The sequence below is a fragment of the Gobius niger genome (assembly GCF_951799975.1).
Source record: "Gobius niger genome assembly, chromosome: 20".
NCBI classification, from domain to species: domain Eukaryota; kingdom Metazoa; phylum Chordata; class Actinopteri; order Gobiiformes; family Gobiidae; genus Gobius; species Gobius niger.
This window is the reverse complement of record NC_136871.1, coordinates 15236788-15256167: the sequence shown is the minus strand read 5'-3', so window position 1 is coordinate 15256167 and position 19380 is coordinate 15236788. Positions and strand designations below refer to the sequence as shown.

Below are 19380 nucleotides of genomic sequence, written 5' to 3'. Positions count from 1 at the left end.
AAAAGGGAAAACTGCACAGTCAAAGGTCCAAAAGTCTAAAAACATGGCCTGCTCTCTATTGGCTGTGGCTCCTTCTTCAGCCACTGAGATGCACTGGATCCTTTCTGATCACAGATTAAAGCTACATCAGAGCAACGCTGTCAACATGATCCCTTTTCTTCTTCTCTTTCCTGCCTTATTATTGCCCTCCAGTTCCCTATGTTCTCCTCAGTCACCTGAGCAACGAATCAGGTACCAGCTTGTTGCGCAGTTCATAGACTTAAAGCCACTGGCCTTTACAATAGATGAATGTCTATGTACACATGATGGACTTGGAGGGTTTCAGTTTCCTCTTTGCATGGGTTGTTTATTGACATATTTTTGCATGCTGTGATGGTTTTGGTAGAGCAACTTAGTTTGCAATTTATGCTTTTTTTTCTAATACAAGTTTAGTTTGGTACATTTTGTTTTCATTTGACTGGCATCTTATTGTGAGGCGTGTTTGCATGGACTGCACTTCCTATGCCATGCTTCTCTTCAGGTTTTTGTGTTCCCATGCTGCACTGAGACTCTGGCCTGTGTGCCCTGAATATTAATGCCCTCCTCCTCTCCCCTCTTTTCAGTGCCATCAGCAGGAATGACTCGGCTGGCTCGCTCACGCACAACATCTTCTTCCAGCATCACTTCCATGGAGAGCAGTCGCAGCCGCAACAACCTCAACAGCCTGCTTGAGGGCAATGGGGACATTGACAGCCAGTCAGGACCCCAGACCATGGAGGTGTCCTGCTAAAACTACAGATACCCATCTTTCCTGTACAAATAACTTATGTACCCTCCCCTTAACCCCTCCATTCTGCAGCTGAACGCTACAAGGATCTGAATTAAAATGTTACTTAGTGAAGGATGCTTTTAAAATATATAACAGATGCAAAATATTAAATATAGTATTAAATATATATATCAAATCCACAATAACATTCCTTTCTGATGGCTGTTTTACATTTCAAAACTAGAATATGATCCGCTCACATTTCTATTTATTTTAACCAATTTTTGCATCCTTGTTTTAACTGCTGTTTGTTGAGTTCTAAGTTTCTGTTATTAGTTTCTGGACTAAACACTGGTGACGGTGACTTGGCATGCTGCTACATGTTCACTGTACTGACTTGCACATGATATAAAAAGTAGAACGGTATGAGATTCAGCTGATGAATTCTCTAAAGTCTAGTAATGGTTAAACGTGTTGACCCTGTCACTGAGTGTTCGCAAGTTTTTATGGATTTTTATAATTAGGATAATTCTCCTTTGTTTGTTGTTTGTATAAATGTTTGTGTTCTGATTCTTTTTTTTTTTGTTCAGTAATCTTTTAACCTGTTGGTTGGAGCACAGAAGGTACACTCACTGATTCAACTCATTTATATTACTACTGAATAAAATATAAGAACATGCAGTGTAATCTCTTTTTCTTTTGGAAAGTTTCAACATGGGTCACATACATGTTGTTCAGAAGCCTCTAGTCTGTTCTCTGCAGTGAATGGAAAGTAACCCAAGTCAACTGTGGCCAAGTTTCCAACCACTGCCCTTGTTCCTGCAATCTGTTGATATCTTTGTGTTGAGCTGAACAAATCTATTTTTAGCATGAACGTAACCACAGAAACTTAAAGTCATGGCAGCTATAAGACATAACACCTTTTCTAGACATTACTCAGATGATTCTTAGACATGCAAATACTAAAGAAAAGCTACCCACTTGAACTTGGTGTTTGACTGCATGCTTTAACAAATCAGATCGAATATTTCACATATGTACATGCAAAAATGTATGACACATCTCTTCAAACTATCACTGAATCTTTTCATCGCTAATTTAATTTTGTACTGCACTGGCACTTCTTTGCCAGAAGAACATTTTCTGTACAACAGCTCTCTTTTGTTTTTCAAAGTAGCATCTGTAGAAACGGGAGCACTGGAGAGAATTAGTTTTGAAGTCAATCTAACATGTGGCTGTATCATAATGTCAAATTTGTCAAATCCTTCCCTTAACTGTGGCCCGTTGTGGAAAAATAAGTAGCACATGAGTACAAATTGATTAATAGAGGACTGCACAAATATTATACACACCACTGGCACTGAGTATGAACCATAATCAAAGTGTTTACCAGAAGAAAAAACTTCAACCCAATAGTATAGTACAGTGGGAAAAAGTGAGTACACCATTTGGAATATCTTACATTTCTGCTTAAATTGCTCATAAAATGCAGTCTGGTCTTTATTGAAATCACAAGAATGAGTAAAAAGTGTTTGCTTTGACTAATACCACCCAAACATGTACTATTGTTGTAATATACACTTTTATTTTAATGATTTCGGGGTGGCCGTTTATAAGCTTTTGCTTCGGCCCACTCCCTTTTGAGCAGAATTCCAACTTTACATAATGTTTTTATTTAATTTAACATGTAAAAACACACACTAGTTAAGAACTGTCTCTTGTTGTGAAGCATTGTCTGATGTGCACCATGCCTTGCAAAAGAGCTCTCTGAAGATCTACAATCAAGAATTGTTGATTTGTATGAAGCTGGAAAAGGTTCCAAAACCTCTTGATGTTCATAAATCCACAGTTAGAAAAATTGTCTGTAAATGGAGACAGTTTGGCTTCACTGTTGCTTCACTTTCAAGGAGTGGCTGCCCTGTGAAGACGACTCCAACGGCACAACGCAGAATACTCAATGAGGTAAAAAAGAACCCTCGAGTGTCAGCTAAAGACTTACAGAAATCACTGTCACATGCCAACATCTGTGTTGACACGTTGACAATACAAACATTGAATAAGAATGAGGTTCATGGGAGAACGCCACGGAGGAAAAAACATTGCTGCATGTTGTAAGTTTGCGAAAGAGCACTTGGATGCTCCATGGCACCACTTGCAAAATATTCTGTGGACTGATGAAACCAAAGCTCTATTGTTTGGGTGGATCATCGTCGTGTGGAGGAAAAATGGATCAGCCCACCAACATCAAACTGGACAACTTGCTATCATTAATGGAAGAATTAGCTCACAAGTTTATCAACATATTTTGCAGAAGAAAAAAAAAAAGGCAATCTGTCCAACAGTTGAAGCTCAAAAGAGGACCAGTGCTGCAACAAGACAATGACCCAAAGCACAAAAGCAAATCAACTTCAGAATGGCTTTAGAAGAATAAAATTAGCATTCTGGAATGGTCCAGTCAAAGTCCTGACTTAAACATTGAGGTGGCATGACCTCAAGAATGCCATTCACACCAGACACCCCAGGAATCTTGCTGAACTACAACAGTTTTGTAAAGAGGAATGGTCCAAGATTTATCCTGATTATTGTGCATGTCTAATCTGCAACTACAGGAAACGTCTGGATGAAGTTATTGCTCCCAAAGGAGGGTAAACCAGCTATTGAATCCAAGGGTTCACTTATTCCACGCTGTCCTGTGAATGTTTACATGTTATGGCCAATAAAAATATGATCAAATGTAAATTTTATTGGTTTAAACAAACTTTTTACTCATTCTTTTGATTTTAATAAAGATCAGACCACATTTTAACGTGCAATTTAGGCAGAAATGTGTGAAACGGTGCACTACTCACTTTTTCCTCCCACTGTATATTGGCATGTGATTTGCAATAAGCTTAAAATTATTCATACGTTCATATGAACAAGCGGCACATTTGATCAGTGATCATACATGGCTGTGTGCGTCACAGGAACTCAGCGTGGTAGATATAAAAGCCACTCAGGAAACACCTTCTCAGTCGGCTTCTACAAACAGCTGCAGTAACAGCCGGCTTCAGCGGGACAACAGAGAGACCTGAGCAGAGTGAGGGCCAAGGCAAGAGTGTGTGGCACTGAAAAGATACGCTTTGGGACTGGCACAGTAGACTGAACATCTATTGTACTGTCACGTCAAAAACATCAACTTTTCCATCAAAGGTAAGTTGTAATTTAAGTATATTTTTTAAACCAGTGTTTTTGTTAATTAATGTCACATTTGATTTTGCAGTTTGTAGGCACTGAGTTGCCTTTTGTACGAAGTGCGCGATATAAATAATCACACATATATAATCATCAGTGTTGCTTTAAAAATGTAATATGTTTGTATTACATATTACTGTTTCAAAACTGTAACTGAGCTACACTACTTTGAGTTACTTTTGAGTTACTTTTGGCAAAATATAAACTGAAAATAGTAAAAATGCCACCGAGCAAAAGTGCAGTAGGAGATTTATTTTTCCTTCACTTTCCCCCATTCTCTTGTGTTTTGTAAATGCAGATCTAATACGCCAGTGTCCAACTTGATTTGGCATGTTGCAGGTTATTTGAGGGAGTTTGGCATTTTGTCATTCATACATTAAAATGTTCTTGTAGCTTGAGTTACTTGAATTGTAATGAATAATATATTCCCGTATTTTGTCTCAGTAATATGTCATATTCCTTAGTTACTGAAAAAGGGTTTTTTTTTTTTTGTAACTAGTTACTTCTGTAATACATTACCCCCAACACTCATACATAATCATACATATATAATCATACATAATCATACAGTGGGAAGAAGTACACCGTTTACCTCACATTTCTGCCTAAATTGGTCACGAAATGTGGTCTGATCTTCATCAAAATCACAGGAATGATTAAACAGTGTTTGCTTAAACTAATACCACCCAAAAATGTATATTTGATCATATTTTTATCGGCCATAACATGTAAACACCGCCTGAATCTCGCTGACCTGCAGCAGTTTTGTAAAGAGGAACGGTCTAAGATTCATCCTGATCGTTGTGAGCGTCAAATCTGCAACAACAGAAAAGCAGTTATTGCTGCAAAAGAAGGGTCCAAACTGTGTACTTACATTTTCTTCCCTCTCTACGTGTGTGTGTGTGTGTGTGTGTGTGTGCGTGTGTGTGTGTGCGCGTGTGTGTGCGTGTGTGCGTGTGTGTCTGTGTGTGTGTGTCTGCAGTACAATACCCAGAACAATACCTGATAGTCAAACTAAACGAACATGGAATCAGATCGTATTCTGATGTGGTTTGGCTGTTTCCTGTTTGAGCAGGGGTTAGTTGCCAGGTAACAAACAAGCTCAATGTGGCACTGCTGAACACATTTTCTATTTATGCATATTATATGATCAGTTAATGAAGACTCTTTAGTACAATTTTCTGTGGAATACAATTAACACCATCATCCACACTTCTCATTTTTGATTCAGCATTTACATTTTTTGCAGCATCCAAGAAACAATGGGGATATGTCCCACCAGGTGCCACTCAAAGACAACTGTTTCTGCAAATCCCTCTGAGGCTGATACCTCAGGTAAGGTTTAATCCGCATTTTGCACTGCATTTTACACAGTTTTTTTTATTTATTTGTATACTTGTCTTTCCCTTCAGCCTATCAAGAGAGCATCATTGTATCCCTTCACGACTACCCTTCCATTGGACAGGCAGAGCTCACTATGCATATCGGCGATAGACTCACTGTTACATCCGAGTATGTATCCTATGAGACACATTTTGTGTTGACAGTAAGAGACAAGCACCAACAGTCTCAATAAAAAACTAAGAACCCAGAGTATTATTATTGATGTACATAATACATACAGAAAGTAATGGCATTAATTAATTTAGTTAATTCAGAGGTCATAGTATGGCCAAACTGCTGGGAACATGTATTAGTAGTGGCTAGATTATGGAGGTGAAAGATACAGCATTCAATGACTACTGCTATAATACCATTTTTAATACTCACTATGCCATTGAGAAAATACTTAATGTGGCTTCTGTCTAAATGTATCAAATGTGCCCACTTATGAAATCCAGTGTAATGTATTCCTATTTTGTTTTTTTCCCACAGCGATGGTGATTTTATGATGGTAAAATCTTTGACTACGGAGCGTGAAAGCTACATTCCCACTAACTACACAGCCAGGGTGACACACAGGTGAGTCACGGGTTTGTAAAGTCTTGCTATGGCTCTAGAGACACAGGGAGTACCCACATAGGAAGCCTAGAACAGCCCCCTTCTGTCTCCACTGACACTGTTTCATCACACCTCCAGCGGCAAATGTTAGTGTCAGTTTCACAGAAATATACAAGTTCTTTTTTTTCTTCTTTTCTTAGGTGGCTGTACACAGGAATCAGTAGGTTCAAAGCGGTGGAACAACTTATGCTCCCAGACAATATAAATGGGTCATTCCTAATCCGGGAATCAGAGACAAATGAAGGTATGTTGTTTTTGTATGTAAAATATTCTTGATTTGGTGTTCAGAGAAAAATGAGAAAAAGAGTTGTCACACTGTGGTCTAATGCAACCAGCAAAAGCAGTATAACAGGAAGTTATCAAACCACATAAGATTGCATTTTGCATTTTTGACCAAATGCAACCTTATGATAACAGATCAACTTCTCAAAAAATGTATTACTATTGTTATTTTTAATTTATTTTCCACTGTTATGTTTCGTGAAGATCAATGGTGATTTGCTATAAGCTAGATAAAACTTTTTACTACAAGTACAACCAAATAAGTATCAGGACTATCAGGTCTAAAATGAGTCTCAAATAGTCCTTAATTGGACCAACCTCTTAACCCCCACCTGCACCAAGCACATTCTCCCGTTTGGCTTTACCCAAATCACCAAAATGTAATGAAAATGCAACAAAAAAAGCCACAAAAGAGCAGCAAAAGAGTAACAGAAAAATGATGAAAATGCAACAAAAAAGTGACAAAGAGAAATGTAAAAAAAAAAGGGACGACAAGGCGGCAACATGACGAGGAAAAAGATCAGTTTAGATGAGTTTTATAGGTCTTAGCTTTAACATGAGGTGTTACACTGGATTATAGGCTGTAAACTTTTAGATTTGGGTAAAGCTTAATTGGAGAAAATTGACTTGGTTAGGTAATTATGTCTAAACTACCTGTAAACCACGTCTAAACCAAAATGAACACCTAACTTAGAAGCATTACTAAAGCAACATTTAAACAATCTCTAATTAAAGAGACTAGATGCAAGTTGGCCATTTTATGCTCAATACTGCCACCTCAGGTCATACGTGTAACTGCACCTTCTTCGGACCCAAAGTAACAACTTTTTGAGTGACAGTGCAGGAGTTTAGAGGCAGTTGTGGTGAACAGGTCTGGGCTCATTCTTAGGATATGGCTGGAACATGTAGGGGGAGGAAAATACATCATTTTAACATTTTTAAACTCTGTATAGTCCCTTTAAAATGATTAAAGTCTATAATGGCAGATGACTCCGACAATCACAAACCATTTGCCCCAGCTCGAGAACCACAAGACTATACTTTTCCTCCTTTAGTCACTTTCCCAGACATTTCCGATCAGCACCTAACGTAATCTACTGCGTCTTGTTTGTTTGGCTCTGTGTGCAGACTGTTACTCCCTCTCTATCCTGAGGAGAGGGCGTCACACAAATGTGGACAGTGTCAAGCATTATCGGATATCTCACCTCCCAAACGGCTGGGTGTTCATCTCTCCAGGACTCACCTTCCCCTCACTGCAGCGCCTCATCGACCACTACGCAGGTGAGGAAAAAATGATGAATGAATGACACTCAGGGTACTGTTTCATTCCATTGTATTGCAATTTTTTTCTGACATGTTAAATACTGTATGTTATGTATGTTTTAAAATGAAGATTCAGTTCACAGTGCACATTTTAAACACACCCAGAACAGGAGCGTTAACATTCGAGAGAAGACTGAATTGTGAAATGCTTACCTAGTGTAACAATCGGGCTTATCTGGAGGCAGGAAGTGAGATTCCTATCTATTTCCATTGTAGCTGTTGTCATAGTGACGATAAACAAATGTCTAACTGTTTTTGGAAATTTCAGATAAACCTTATTTTATCGTCTTCCTCTTGTTCTTGCACCTTAAGGCACAACATGGCCACATTTTTTTGTTGTAGTTTTACACTTATATTGACTAGTTTTAGCTTAATCTTTTTTCTCTTGATCACTTCCTGCCTCCAGCTGATGTCACTGATGATGTCAGCAGTTAAAGGGTCTATAGAGTTCGGGAAAATCCACAGTTACCATGGAGATCCGCCATCTTTGCAGCTGTTTTCCATACATTTTCCATAGACTAACATTGGATAAAAACAGTATAAAAAGTGGAGGAAAAAAGCCGTGGAACAGCTCCGTTAGCTGCTGAGTTAATCTGGTAAACACATCTAACTCGCTGTGGTGTCCAAGTGTTTTAATGTGAACAATAACTCCAGTATTTTAACTTAAAAAATCTCCATTAGTTTACAATTGCTGCGAATCCCATAATGCTTAGCGATATGACGTCACATTCCCGAACTCTATAGGCCAATATCACTACAGCGGTTGTTTCACTCACAGGGACTTCCAACTATTACTGATTTGACAGTTTGCAAATTTCACCCAATCAATTGTCTGAGCTATATATGTAATATTGAAATGGTGATGATCCTTATTTCAGAGTGTGCCGATGGACTGTGCTGCCGGCTCACAAAGCCATGCTTCATTGGTGGTTGTGATAATGTCAGACCTATACCAATGGTCATCAGGAGGCCAACAATAAACTGGAAAGACATAAGCAGGTGAGGATGAAGTGGTGATTACACATGTGCTTAATCATAATTCATCCATCCACTTTGAACTTGCCTTTGCTTTTAATAACCATGTTTTTCATAAAGGTTCTTGGCACTGGTTCTGTGCTGTATTACTTTGCAATTACACTGTAGTATAATATATTCTCTTTTCTGTTACAGCTCTGTAATCTTTAGAAGAAAGAGAACAGAATCTGATAATTCCCTGATCAGTGAAGGTCTACGTGAGGCCATCAACTCGTACCTGCTGATGACAGAAGGCAGTGACCTCGAATGGGACACTTGACTTGAATGTGGGAAACCTGAAAAAAGAGTCAAGCAGCCACAGTCCGGCTCCGCCCCATGAACTCACAGTAATGTCTGTCCCAGTGCTCTGGATGAACTGTGTGAGAGAGACACAGAAAACAACAAATACCTGAAACACTACATTGTCCAAAGTTGTGTCTTCCTTGCTGCCATCCACAGCAACAACAAATGTCAGTGCTCGGAGTGAGTAATATGTTGATGTCTTTATGACAGTTCTTATTCTTGCTTTAAATTATTCGACATTGTTGCATTTATAATCTGTGTTGCATTTTTGTTGAATGCTGGTCTATTTTACCTTTGGTTGTTTACTTGTGTTGCCACTGCTGTACACTGCTCATAAAAGAAAAAATCTTGGCATTTTGCTAGTTTGGAAGTTGACTTTTACTTGTCCCCTTATGCCACTGTATATGTATATATGTATATGTGTATATTTATGATTGTATTTTTATATTGTCTTTTTTGTACGGCACTTTGGTCAACTTTGTTGTTTTTAAAAGTGCCTTATAAATAAAGTGGATTGGATTGTTGCTATGGTTTCAAGTAGCTCTGCTCTACTCTTTATAAATCAGTAACAACACACATGGAAGAGATTCATGATTTTTCCTATTTCCCCTTTGCATTTTTTTGCACTGTTGATATATAATTTGCTTATTTGGCAGGCAAAGTGCATGTGAATGGGCACACATGAGACTCATGCATGTAAACAAGCCTTGTCAGATGAAGCCATTGCCGCAGCATGCCAATAACTAACTGGAGGTGGGACTAAACCACCAACCTTTTGATCAGTAGCCGAACTGTCTCCCACTGAGATGAAGGTTCTTGAGTCATCTCACTCTGAGTCGAAGTGTAGGATGTTCCACCTCTCATCCAAAAAGGCTTAGCCTGCGACACTAAGGTTTCAACTCTTAATCCAGTCCGCCTTAAACCTTAGTGTACCGGATTTATTTCTTGAATTAAACACATTTTGTTTTGTTCGCTTTTAGTATTCATAAGCTCAGACATTTGTAGGGGAAAAAAACACACCATGCATCTAATTCTAAAGCATTTGTATCAATTTCATGAACTTTAAAGCTAGCTGTCTTACATTTCTGTGGCAATGACCCCGAAATGTGACCCCCACAAGTTGTCGTCCCTATGAAGAATCGGGATATTACAAATATGTCAGGAAAGTTAGGAATGAGCTTGGACCACAGCTAATATAATAATTTAGTGGCCTCTTCTGTCATTGTTTGCAATAAAAATAAATCGGGTATAGGGCCTTTAAAGCCTACTGTAATATAAAACTGTAAATTGCAATACAACGGTGAACCAGAAGATGGCGCGTTTAGCCCTTATCTGGTCCCAGCCCCCAGTTCCTGCCGAACAGTCCAGTTCAGGAAGAAGAAATAATGGCGACGCTTCAGGGGCCCGAGTCCCCTTTTAATGGAGGAAAAAGAAGACGTTGTCACGGCAATATAGTCACAAAGTTCACGACTAGTAAGATTACTGGCCGAGGATTCAGTCGAGGGACGCAGGTGAGCGTATATTTCAATATAAAGACAGTTTAAAGTTGGTCGACAGAAGCCAGGGACTTGGCTTGGAATGCAGCCTGAACACAAGACGTTGAACGGGAGATACATTTCTCACCTCAGTGTTTACGGCTTAGCTGTTAGAATACGGGCTAGTCATCATATATGTACATCAAAGTTATACTGCATCCACTTCAGAAAATCTAGTTCTGCCGACTGACACGTCAAAAATGTCAGAAATACACCACGAGCTCCGCCTCAAGTGGCTCTTTTGTTGTTAGCAATGTTAGCTTAGCTTAGGCCAAGTTAGCTTGGACATAAAATTTCTGCTAAAGCGATCTGTGTCAGGGAAAGGCAGTGATCACCAGGCAAACAGGGCTGTAGGTGCTGTGACATATATTTCATAGTTGGGGAAAAGTTTAAGCCCCCCTTTTTCTCATATGTTGTCAGAATGATAGCGTTAGACAGTTTGGTTTTAAGCCAGGGCATTACGTAACGACACACTCGCCACAAAAACTATCGTTTCCTTAAATGGATCAAGCCATAACAGCTGTCGCTACATGTATGGTTTGCTGTCGATATTTTTATATAACGTTGCATGTGTGTCATAAAGTGCTTGTAAGATATTTATTTACTAAAACTGAGATTTCACGCGTCCTTGTGTCCAGCCTTGTGCTCGCTCTTCTATCTGGTGTTGTTATGTTATGACAAAGGTATTTTAAGAGAAGGAAGCTTGAATGTGTATCAGAAATGCAAGCACTTTAAAGTGATTCAAACTGAACGTCAGATGTTTTCAGTGCTCCCTAACGCTTTCAATTTGCAAAGATCAATACTGTGTTGAAAGTTGTCCATATGACACTGACAGCCCTGTATTACTCTGTGATGTTGTGAAATTGAGCACGGTTTGTTCTGCAGCTTCCGGGGGGGCTGCTCCAGGAGAGGGATAAACGTGCTAAGTGGCATGGCATCCCCACGCTGTTACAGAAGCTCCATGAGAGCAGCCATCCCAACAGTGACCTCTCCCAGGCTCACAGCCTGCTTAAGGTCTGTCTGCCATGTTTACTCTGGTTGTGTCTTTGCATTGCACTGTAATTGGGTTGATCAAGATCTCACAAGTCTGACTTATCAGGTATTATCGTCACAACTGTCCATGGAGGCCATGTCATTTGTCACAGAAGATAGAAAGACTGCTCAGGAATCCACCTTCCCCAACACATACACCTTTGATCTTTTTGGTGGAGTTGATGTGAGTGTGAAAGTTTGCTCCTGACCCAACAGTTAGAAATCCTTTAACCTGTAAAAATGTATTGACTGTATCTCCTTCTGCAGCTGCTAGTTGAAATCTTAATGCGGCCCACATTAACTATGCAGAAGAAGAAACCTAAAAGTAAGAATGGCTCACTGACTGATACAAAAATAAGTTGTTTTATCTGTTTTAAAACTTACCTTTTGTTGCTGCAGTGAATGATGATCTGGTCAAGGACTGCCTTAGTGTCCTCTACAACTGCTGCATATGTGTAAGTGTCAGGTTTCATTTTACTGTGTGACCCAGGCCAGAGTTAAAAAAAAAAAATCCTGTCTATTACGTAGTAAAACTTATTTTCTTTGCAGACTGAGGGAGTCACAAAGAGCCTGGCAGCGAGGGACGACTTTGTTCTGTTTCTGTTTACCTTAATGACGAACAAGAAGACCTTCCTTCAGACGGCTACTTTAATTGAGGATATTCTAGGAGTGAAAAAGGTCAGTGTTTTCCGTTTGTAAGTGGATTATTGATGTGTCAAAAAAATGGTGTTGAGTTTTTTTTGGCTCTGTTCTCATTTCAAATCAAAGTTGTAGAGAAACTTAAGATTTATTGATTTGTGACTGCTTCGAGTATGTTGTGAATTCATGGCTTTGTTTAATGTTGTAGGAGATGATCCAGTTGGAGGGTATTCCTAACTTGTCAGGTCTGGTTCAGAGCTTTGACCAACAGCAGCTGGCAAACTTCTGCCGCATCCTGTCTGTCACCATCTCTGAACCCGATGTGGGGAACGATGATAAACACACCCTTCTGGCCAAAAATGCTCAGCAGAAACGCAATTCCAGTCCTTCACGTGCTGAGGTTAACCAGGGTAAGTGGGATAAGTGCGTTTTGGAAATCTGCATGCCTGACACTGTTATATCATAATTATAAATCGAAATAGTATTGTTATTTTTCTCCCAAATAATACAAATCTCTTTCTTTAGTGACGTTACTTAATATTCCTGGCTTCATTGAGCGCCTTTGTAAGCTGGCCACCAGGAAGGTGTCTGAAGCTACTGGGGCTAACTTTCTGCAGGAGCTAGAAGACTGGTACACATGGTTAGACAACGCCCTGGTCCTGGACGCGCTCATGCAGATGGCCACTGAGGAGGCAGAGCAGAGCAGCACGGGTAACTTCGGTTGCATTGCACATGCTGATGTCTCTTGGGTCATAGCGATTGGGCCAATCAAATATTGTTTTATTTTATGCCAAAGAATCATCAGATGAGAGCTCCTTAGCAACCAGCCCACTAAGACATCGTCTGCCACAGTCGATGAAGATCGTCCATGAGATTATGTACAAAGTGGAAGTGCTCTATGTGCTGTGCGTCCTCCTCATGGGTCGTCAGAGAAATCAGGTATTGTACATTTTCTTCTGTTCAGTTTTTAGTGCTTTCTTTCTCTAAACATATCTGTCAATGCAGGTTCACAAGATGCTAGCTGAATTTCGACTCATCCCAGGACTCAATAATCTCTTTGATAAGCTGATTTGGAGGAAGTACACTTCTTCAAATCATGTGGTGCATGGCCAGAATGAAAACTGCGACTGTAGCCCTGTAAGTAGAATTCATCACCGTTCTTCAGTTTAATCCAACATGTTTAAAAAAGAAAAGAAAAATCAAGATAATTAGACTAATGAATGACTCTGTTACTTCAGGAAATCTCTTTTAAAATCCAGTTTTTGCGTCTCCTCCAGAGCTTCAGTGATCACCATGAGTGAGTGCAGGCGTCTAAGACGTACCTCTGCCTTGACGTATTCGGCTGTTCTTATGATATCGCTTATGTTTCAGGAACAAGTATCTTCTGTTGAACAGTCAGGAGCTGAATGAACTGAGTGCCATATCAATGAAAGCCAACATCCCTGAGGTGGAGGCATTGGTGAACACAGACAGAAGTTTGGTGTGCGATGGGAAGAAGGGCCTTCTTACTCGTCTTCTCACGGTCATGAAGAGAGAGCCCCCAGACTCATCCTTTCGGTTAGCCTTGCCTTGTCTGAATGATTGTAATTCTGAAGAGGAAAAAACAAACATTCGTGCTGTAATATGGAATTGTATTACTCTACAGATTTTGGCAGGCCAGGGCGGTGGAAAGTTTCCTCAGAGGAGCCACATCTTATGCAGACCAAATGTTCTTGCTGAAACGAGGACTTTTAGAGGTAAGCATGTAGTTTTTGTTGTTTCCTTGTGAGAGATGAAAGAGAAATGAATCTGACAGGGTTTTGTTTTCGCAGCACATACTGTTCTGTATCATAGACAGTGGCTGTACGTCACGAGATGTCCTACAAAGTTACTTCGATCTGCTTGGAGAACTCATGAAGTTTAACATTGATGCATTCAAGAGATTTAATAAATATGTGAATACTCCAGAAAAGGTAAAACCCCACGACACACTGCCTTAAGCGTTCATTATAGCATACTCACTGTGGCATTGTTTCTGCAACGTCAAAAGATCTAGTTTTGCATTCGTTTTCCACCAAGATCTTGTATTGGTGACTGGAGAGTGTGACCACTGTTCAAAGTCAACTCCAGCACAGCCCACTTGGGTTCAAATCTGGACTCTATGCTATGGCCAATCCATGTGGGAAAATGTCTCATTCTCTCTGAACCACTCTTTCATAATGTAAGCCCATTGAATCCTGGCATCAATATCAATATGCCAGTGTCCTCAGGGTTATTGTGTTGATTGAATAACGTGATCATTCGGGATGTTGGGCTGATCTCATGCTTTGGACACATAGTGTTGCTGAACCTAAACCTAACCAACTGTAGCGCCCCCAGATCACAACAGTTAATCAGTTAAATTCATAGCTCTTTTTTTGGTGTACCCAGTGTATAACTTGCATAAGTTAAAAAGGGCGCCCAAAGATATCATGGTGTCACTTGGGACGATTCGATACGCGTTACATGGCTCGCGATAACCTCACGATACACCGAAAATATATATCGCACAAAAATAGCCTATGATGCATCACAATTTTCAAAGGAGATACATGATTGTTCACCTTTTTCATTATTTACTTTTGAAGAAAGCGGGTGCTTCGCACATCAAATTCATACCAGGTGCGTAGGAGAAGTTGTGAAGCTCGCAACATGTGAACAAATGTAACTCTCGCACACTGGGAAACTTGCAAAAAGTGGGTTTCAGCTCTCAAAAATAATTTTGCCTGATGAAGGCCTAGAGCCGAAACGTTGCAATAAAACCCACTTTTTGCAAGTTTCCCAGTGTGCGAGAGTTACATTTGTTCACTCATTATTTACTTTTGAAATGAATAAGTGAGTAAATTCTGCCCGACTTATCACTGAACTGGCCCGATCACTTCATTTACTTAAATTACATTTAAATAAACAAGAAACCCCAATCCTGTTTCTAAAAGTGATGCATTAACCACAAGTTAATCTTATCTTATTTATATTTCTGAACACGTTTATTAGAGATTTTAGTGCTACTGCTGTGACTGAATTCTTGTCCGTTATTGGCCTTTCTTGACTGAAAGCAGGGAGCTCTGCAGCCTCATTAATATGCATGATGTCATCAGATGTATCAATAGCATATCGTGCCGCAATGTATTGATACATTTATGTAAATTGTCACACCCCTGGCTTTAGGTGTCACTGTCAGACAACACTTGTATTATGTAACATTTTGTAGAAAAACTTTAGCCTCCTGTGAATGTAGAATCTGTGATTGTGTAGTTCCAGACCTTCCTGACACAGATCAACAGTTCCCTGGTGGACTCCAACATGTTGGTACGCTGCATTGTGCTTTCTTTGGATCGCTTTGAAAGCCAAACCGAGGATGTCAAAGGTAACTCCTAGAGAGATGGATTTTAAAAGTTTTGGTATCTGTTATATTATTTTATCTCAAACCCTAACAAAGTTGTTGAAATAAGCAGCTTCGCGGTATATGCCATTTTGTCTTAAAAGTATTAGATCGTATTGACATCTGCTCTTGTTGCAGTGGTGGAAGTGTTGTCTGAATGCTGCCTGCTTTCATACATGGCCCGAGTAGAAAACAGACTGTCCTTCCTCTTCCGTCTTGTCAACATCATCAACGTACAGACGCTCACACAGGTACAGAGCTTCCTCTTCAAAAACACATCAAATGAGTCTTATATTTGATCAAATCAGCTATTTATTTCTGTGAACTAACTATCTTCTGTGAAATTAATCTTCTTTAGGAAAATGTGAGTTGTTTAAACACCAGTTTGGTAATACTGATGCTGGCCCGGAGGAAAGCCAAGCTGCCCTTCTACCTCAACGCTCTGCGAGAGAAGGAGTATGCTGAGAAGTATCCAGGATGTTTGCTCAACAATTTCCACAACTTACTCCGCTTTTGGCAGCGCCACTACCTCAACAAAGACAAAGACAGCACATGTCTGGAGAACGTGAGTCCTTTTAGTTTACTCCTGTGTGCAAGTAATGGATCTCAGTCATTACTGAGTGATGATCCAAACATGAAGTGCACAGTGGTGTGGTAGAGCTACACATTGCGAGGAGAAAATGCAGAGTATTTGATAACTGTCGCTTAGCATTTTTTTGTTTAAATGTTGTGTAATGTTATTGGGTCAAGTTGTGTCAAAATGATAAGAACTAAATGGGACAAAATCAAACTGAACATTTGCAATTTTTTAATTACTATGTAACGTAGAGTAGAGGACTTAGCGCATCAAATACTTAGGGCAACTGCGTAGGAGACGAGGGAGCAACACATGTTACACCAATCAGGACAAACCCTGCAAAAACTTGCTGAATTATATTTTATTTTATAAGGACATTAAACGGACTAGATGCATGTTGGCAATTTTATACTCACTACTGCCACCTCAGGTCTTAGGCGTAACTGCAGCTTCTATATTACGCTCGTGCATGACGGCCGAATGAACAACTTTTTGAGTGACAGTGCAGGATTGTAGAGGCAGTTGTGGGGAACAGATTCTACACATTAGGACATTGCTGGAACATGTAGGGGGAGGAAAATACATATTTTTTACATTTTAAAACTCCTTTAAAGTCAATGTTTCGACACTATGCCCGACATCAGGCAATGACTGAAGAGCTCCGGGGGACGCCCCATATCTCGATAATCATGCCAGATATCTCGATATCGATGCGATACGATATAACTATGGGTTAGGTGAAAACTAAGCATTTTTCAGAGCATAAAATCATAATACAAAACAGTGCAGTTTTATTGATGAAAATCTATATTGTTTGTATCTTGCTTTTAATATTTTGAACGTTCATATCTCTATTTAAACACGATAATGATATATTTTTCTTTTGCGATATTGATATCTTGAAGGTTCATATCTCTATCGATAACGATATATCTTTCAGCCCGAGTTGGCACCCCAGGGTGACACAGAATTAAAAGCACAGTGTCAATATTAAAGATAAATACACAGTAAACCCATTGATCTCAGTTACAAATAGCAAAAATAAAGACTACTATACTATACGTAAAAATCTCAGTCACTTAAGTTTGAAGACCTCTGTGATTTTCTTAGCGCAATATCTATAGCAGAAGAAGCTATATCTAATACTGAATAATGATTATTTATTGTGCAGCCCTTATATTCTTTTTTTCTTGTGGGTAAAATAGTAGCAGCAACAATTTAGAAATATGGGTAAATTGCCTTTTTTTTTTTTTTTTTTTAAGCCAAAAGAAAAAAAGCATTCCGTTTTAAAGCAAACAACAGTCCTAAATGCACAGCCCAGACTGACCAAAATAAAAGGTCACTGCCTGGATTTATCAAGCAAATAGTTAAGAGCTTAACATAGGATATGACTGGTTGTTCTAGATGTTCACAAGTTTGAAACGTGTGAGTGCTTTTCAGGAGGAGAGATGAAATTAGCTGAGAAGAAACAGACACTCCAACCAAAGCTGCGCTAATTTACGGTCAAACAGAAAATATTCACGTCTGACCCTTTGGCAGAAGTGGTTTTGCTCGTCTGTTATGGTAATTCATGTGTTGTAGATGAACCGACATCTCACGGTCTTTTCGTTCCCCTTCAGAGCTCCTGTATCCCGTTCAGTTACTGGAAGGAGACGGTGTCAGTACTGTTGGGCCCAGATAGGACTTCTCTCTGTGCCATTACCAGCTATATCGATGAGCCTTTCATGGATTTGGACAAGGACCTCCTGGAAGATTGACAGTTGTCTGCATTTCCCCGCGGGGTAAACAGGAGTGCGCAGGCTGCTGGGGGTGGGAGCGGGCATGCGGTCACGGGGAGCATGTTAAGGACTCCTCTGAGCGAGCCTCCAGGTGCTCTGCGGTTGTTGTGAAACGAAAGCTTCACTCTTCAAAAAAAAAAAAGAAAAAACTGAAACTTGTGTGCCCAGCCTAAAACAAAAACGAAACGCTTTAACACATTACGTCCGTGAAAACCTCTGGAAATCTGAAAACGCGGGTGGCTGTGTGCTTTTCGGGAAATTACAGTGGAGCCTTTAATAGTCTTTACAATCTATAGAAAAAAGAGAAATATCACAGACTATTGAATATTTGTTCCAATGTTCATCGATGTTCATTCACGGGCCTAGAGGATTCTGTGTCACTTCTTGGTTGTGGTCTGTGTGAAAAGGCTGTGAAGTCTTTGCTCCATGATGTTAATCTCTGTGGGTTATTATATTATGTGGACATCTGTCTATAGTCAGCACACGGGTTGAATGTGCTCCTCCAATCCAGATAACCACTCCGTTCAGCTTCGAAAGCTCACCCAGGGACTCTGTACTGTCAGGTTTATGTTGACTTATTTTATCTTAAAACAAAGGCTTTTAGCTCTGGTAAAACTGTAGAATAAACCATTGCACAGATTCAGTTGTTTTTTTTATTATTGTTTATTGTATTCTAACAGGCTAATGATTAAAGATATCTTTATTTTGTAACAGAATGTGTTTCAAGTTGTAAAGGATGTTCATTGGGAAGAAAATAAACTATGCAGGCTCAAGTGTGAGTACATCACACGTTATTTGGCTCTGTAAAATGTTTCTGTCATGCTTATTGAGGCCTATAAACAATAGGTTAGGGAGGTACAAGGTTGGACCCCGTCAAAATAAAAGTGAAGAATGACAATCTGCCTTTGCATGAGATGTTTTACACTTTGTACACCGTGGTTTCCATTGTTTAACACACAGTCCAATCAAAAAGCTACCTCATGCTGCATCTTGACACTTGTGCTAAATTCCTGCATGTCCTGCACCACGCACATCTCCACTTGAATGTTCTGTCTGTATTTCAGCTAAAACCTTTTTCTTTCTTTGCTGCGGTTTATCCCTTTGGCATGTCTTGGGTCCTTGTGTTGGGAATGTGCACATCTTAGACTTCAGAATATTCATAAGTGCTTTACTATTTCCAACTAGCTGCCTGATGCTGTAATACTGAACCGACACTGACACAGGGTACTTTTTACTGGTATTTACCTCCGGCAGCATTTACGCATTCTAATTCACCAAGTCATACGTTTCACACATAGTTTTTTGAAGCTAATTCTCTGAGTAAAGATTTGGCTCGACGTTTGCATATTGTGGAGAGGTGCTTTTAGTCTTAATATTGTTCAGTGAGCTGTAGAACTGCTGTCCCCAACGAAGTACAGGTTTTTCTCCCTATAAGCTACAAACGAGTGGTGCTTTTCTTTGGGATAAGGCTTACTTTCACAAGACAGAACTGGAAAAGGTTCAGTAATCTGTTC

At 39.6% G+C, this 19380-nt stretch overlaps 3 protein-coding genes across 5 annotated transcripts in view; all 3 read left to right on the top strand.

Moving 5' to 3' along the window:
* Positions 1 to 1429, top strand: part of ndrg3a (ndrg family member 3a) — a 29549-nt gene extending 28120 nt beyond the window's left edge. For 2 of the 3 annotated variants that reach the window (XM_079578260.1, XM_079578261.1), the window contains 2 exons: positions 193 to 231; positions 603 to 1429. In XM_079578260.1, coding sequence (XP_079434386.1) covers positions 193 to 231; positions 603 to 769 — 206 coding nt within the window. In that variant the 3' untranslated portion in view covers positions 770 to 1429. The remainder of the gene's footprint in view (positions 1 to 192; positions 232 to 602) is intronic. The other variant, XM_079578262.1, reaches the window with a different exon arrangement.
* Positions 1430 to 3921: 2492 nt separating this feature from the next.
* LOC306979866 (src-like-adapter 2) lies at positions 3922 to 9282 on the top strand. Its single transcript, XM_079579007.1, has 8 exons — positions 3922 to 3940; positions 5232 to 5317; positions 5395 to 5494; positions 5858 to 5944; positions 6124 to 6227; positions 7394 to 7546; positions 8467 to 8587; positions 8759 to 9282. Exons 2-8 carry the CDS (start codon positions 5245 to 5247, stop codon positions 8880 to 8882), a joined length of 762 nt encoding a protein of 253 aa, XP_079435133.1. The 5' UTR covers positions 3922 to 3940; positions 5232 to 5244; the 3' UTR covers positions 8883 to 9282.
* A 969-nt stretch (positions 9283 to 10251) lies between these two features.
* On the top strand, positions 10252 to 19379 carry trpc4apa (transient receptor potential cation channel, subfamily C, member 4 associated protein a). Its single transcript, XM_079578255.1, has 18 exons — positions 10252 to 10416; positions 11326 to 11454; positions 11540 to 11656; positions 11740 to 11797; positions 11872 to 11927; positions 12022 to 12150; positions 12320 to 12521; positions 12637 to 12822; positions 12908 to 13050; positions 13117 to 13248; positions 13350 to 13408; positions 13483 to 13668; positions 13757 to 13847; positions 13923 to 14063; positions 15385 to 15496; positions 15650 to 15762; positions 15870 to 16076; positions 17708 to 19379. The coding sequence occupies exons 1-18, from the start codon at positions 10291 to 10293 to the stop codon at positions 17843 to 17845; spliced, it is 2325 nt and encodes a 774-aa protein (XP_079434381.1). The 5' UTR covers positions 10252 to 10290; the 3' UTR covers positions 17846 to 19379.
* Position 19380: the final 1 nt, after the last annotated feature.

Bases quoted from the DNA above. Each gene is read 5' to 3' on its own strand.
- LOC306979866 (XM_079579007.1), top strand. From the start codon at position 5,245: ATGGGGATATGTCCCACCAGGTGCCACTCAAAGACAACTGTTTCTGCA. The intron at 5,945-6,123 runs GTGAGTCACGGG...TTCTTTTCTTAG, and splicing joins ACAGCCAGGGTGACACACAG to GTGGCTGTACACAGGAATCA. The intron at 8,588-8,758 runs GTGAGGATGAAG...TTTCTGTTACAG, and splicing joins AACTGGAAAGACATAAGCAG to CTCTGTAATCTTTAGAAGAA.
- trpc4apa (XM_079578255.1), top strand. From the start codon at position 10,291: ATGGCGACGCTTCAGGGGCCCGAGTCCCCTTTTAATGGAGGAAAAAGA. The intron at 11,657-11,739 runs GTGAGTGTGAAA...CTCCTTCTGCAG, and splicing joins ATCTTTTTGGTGGAGTTGAT to CTGCTAGTTGAAATCTTAAT. The intron at 11,798-11,871 runs GTAAGAATGGCT...TTGTTGCTGCAG, and splicing joins GCAGAAGAAGAAACCTAAAA to TGAATGATGATCTGGTCAAG.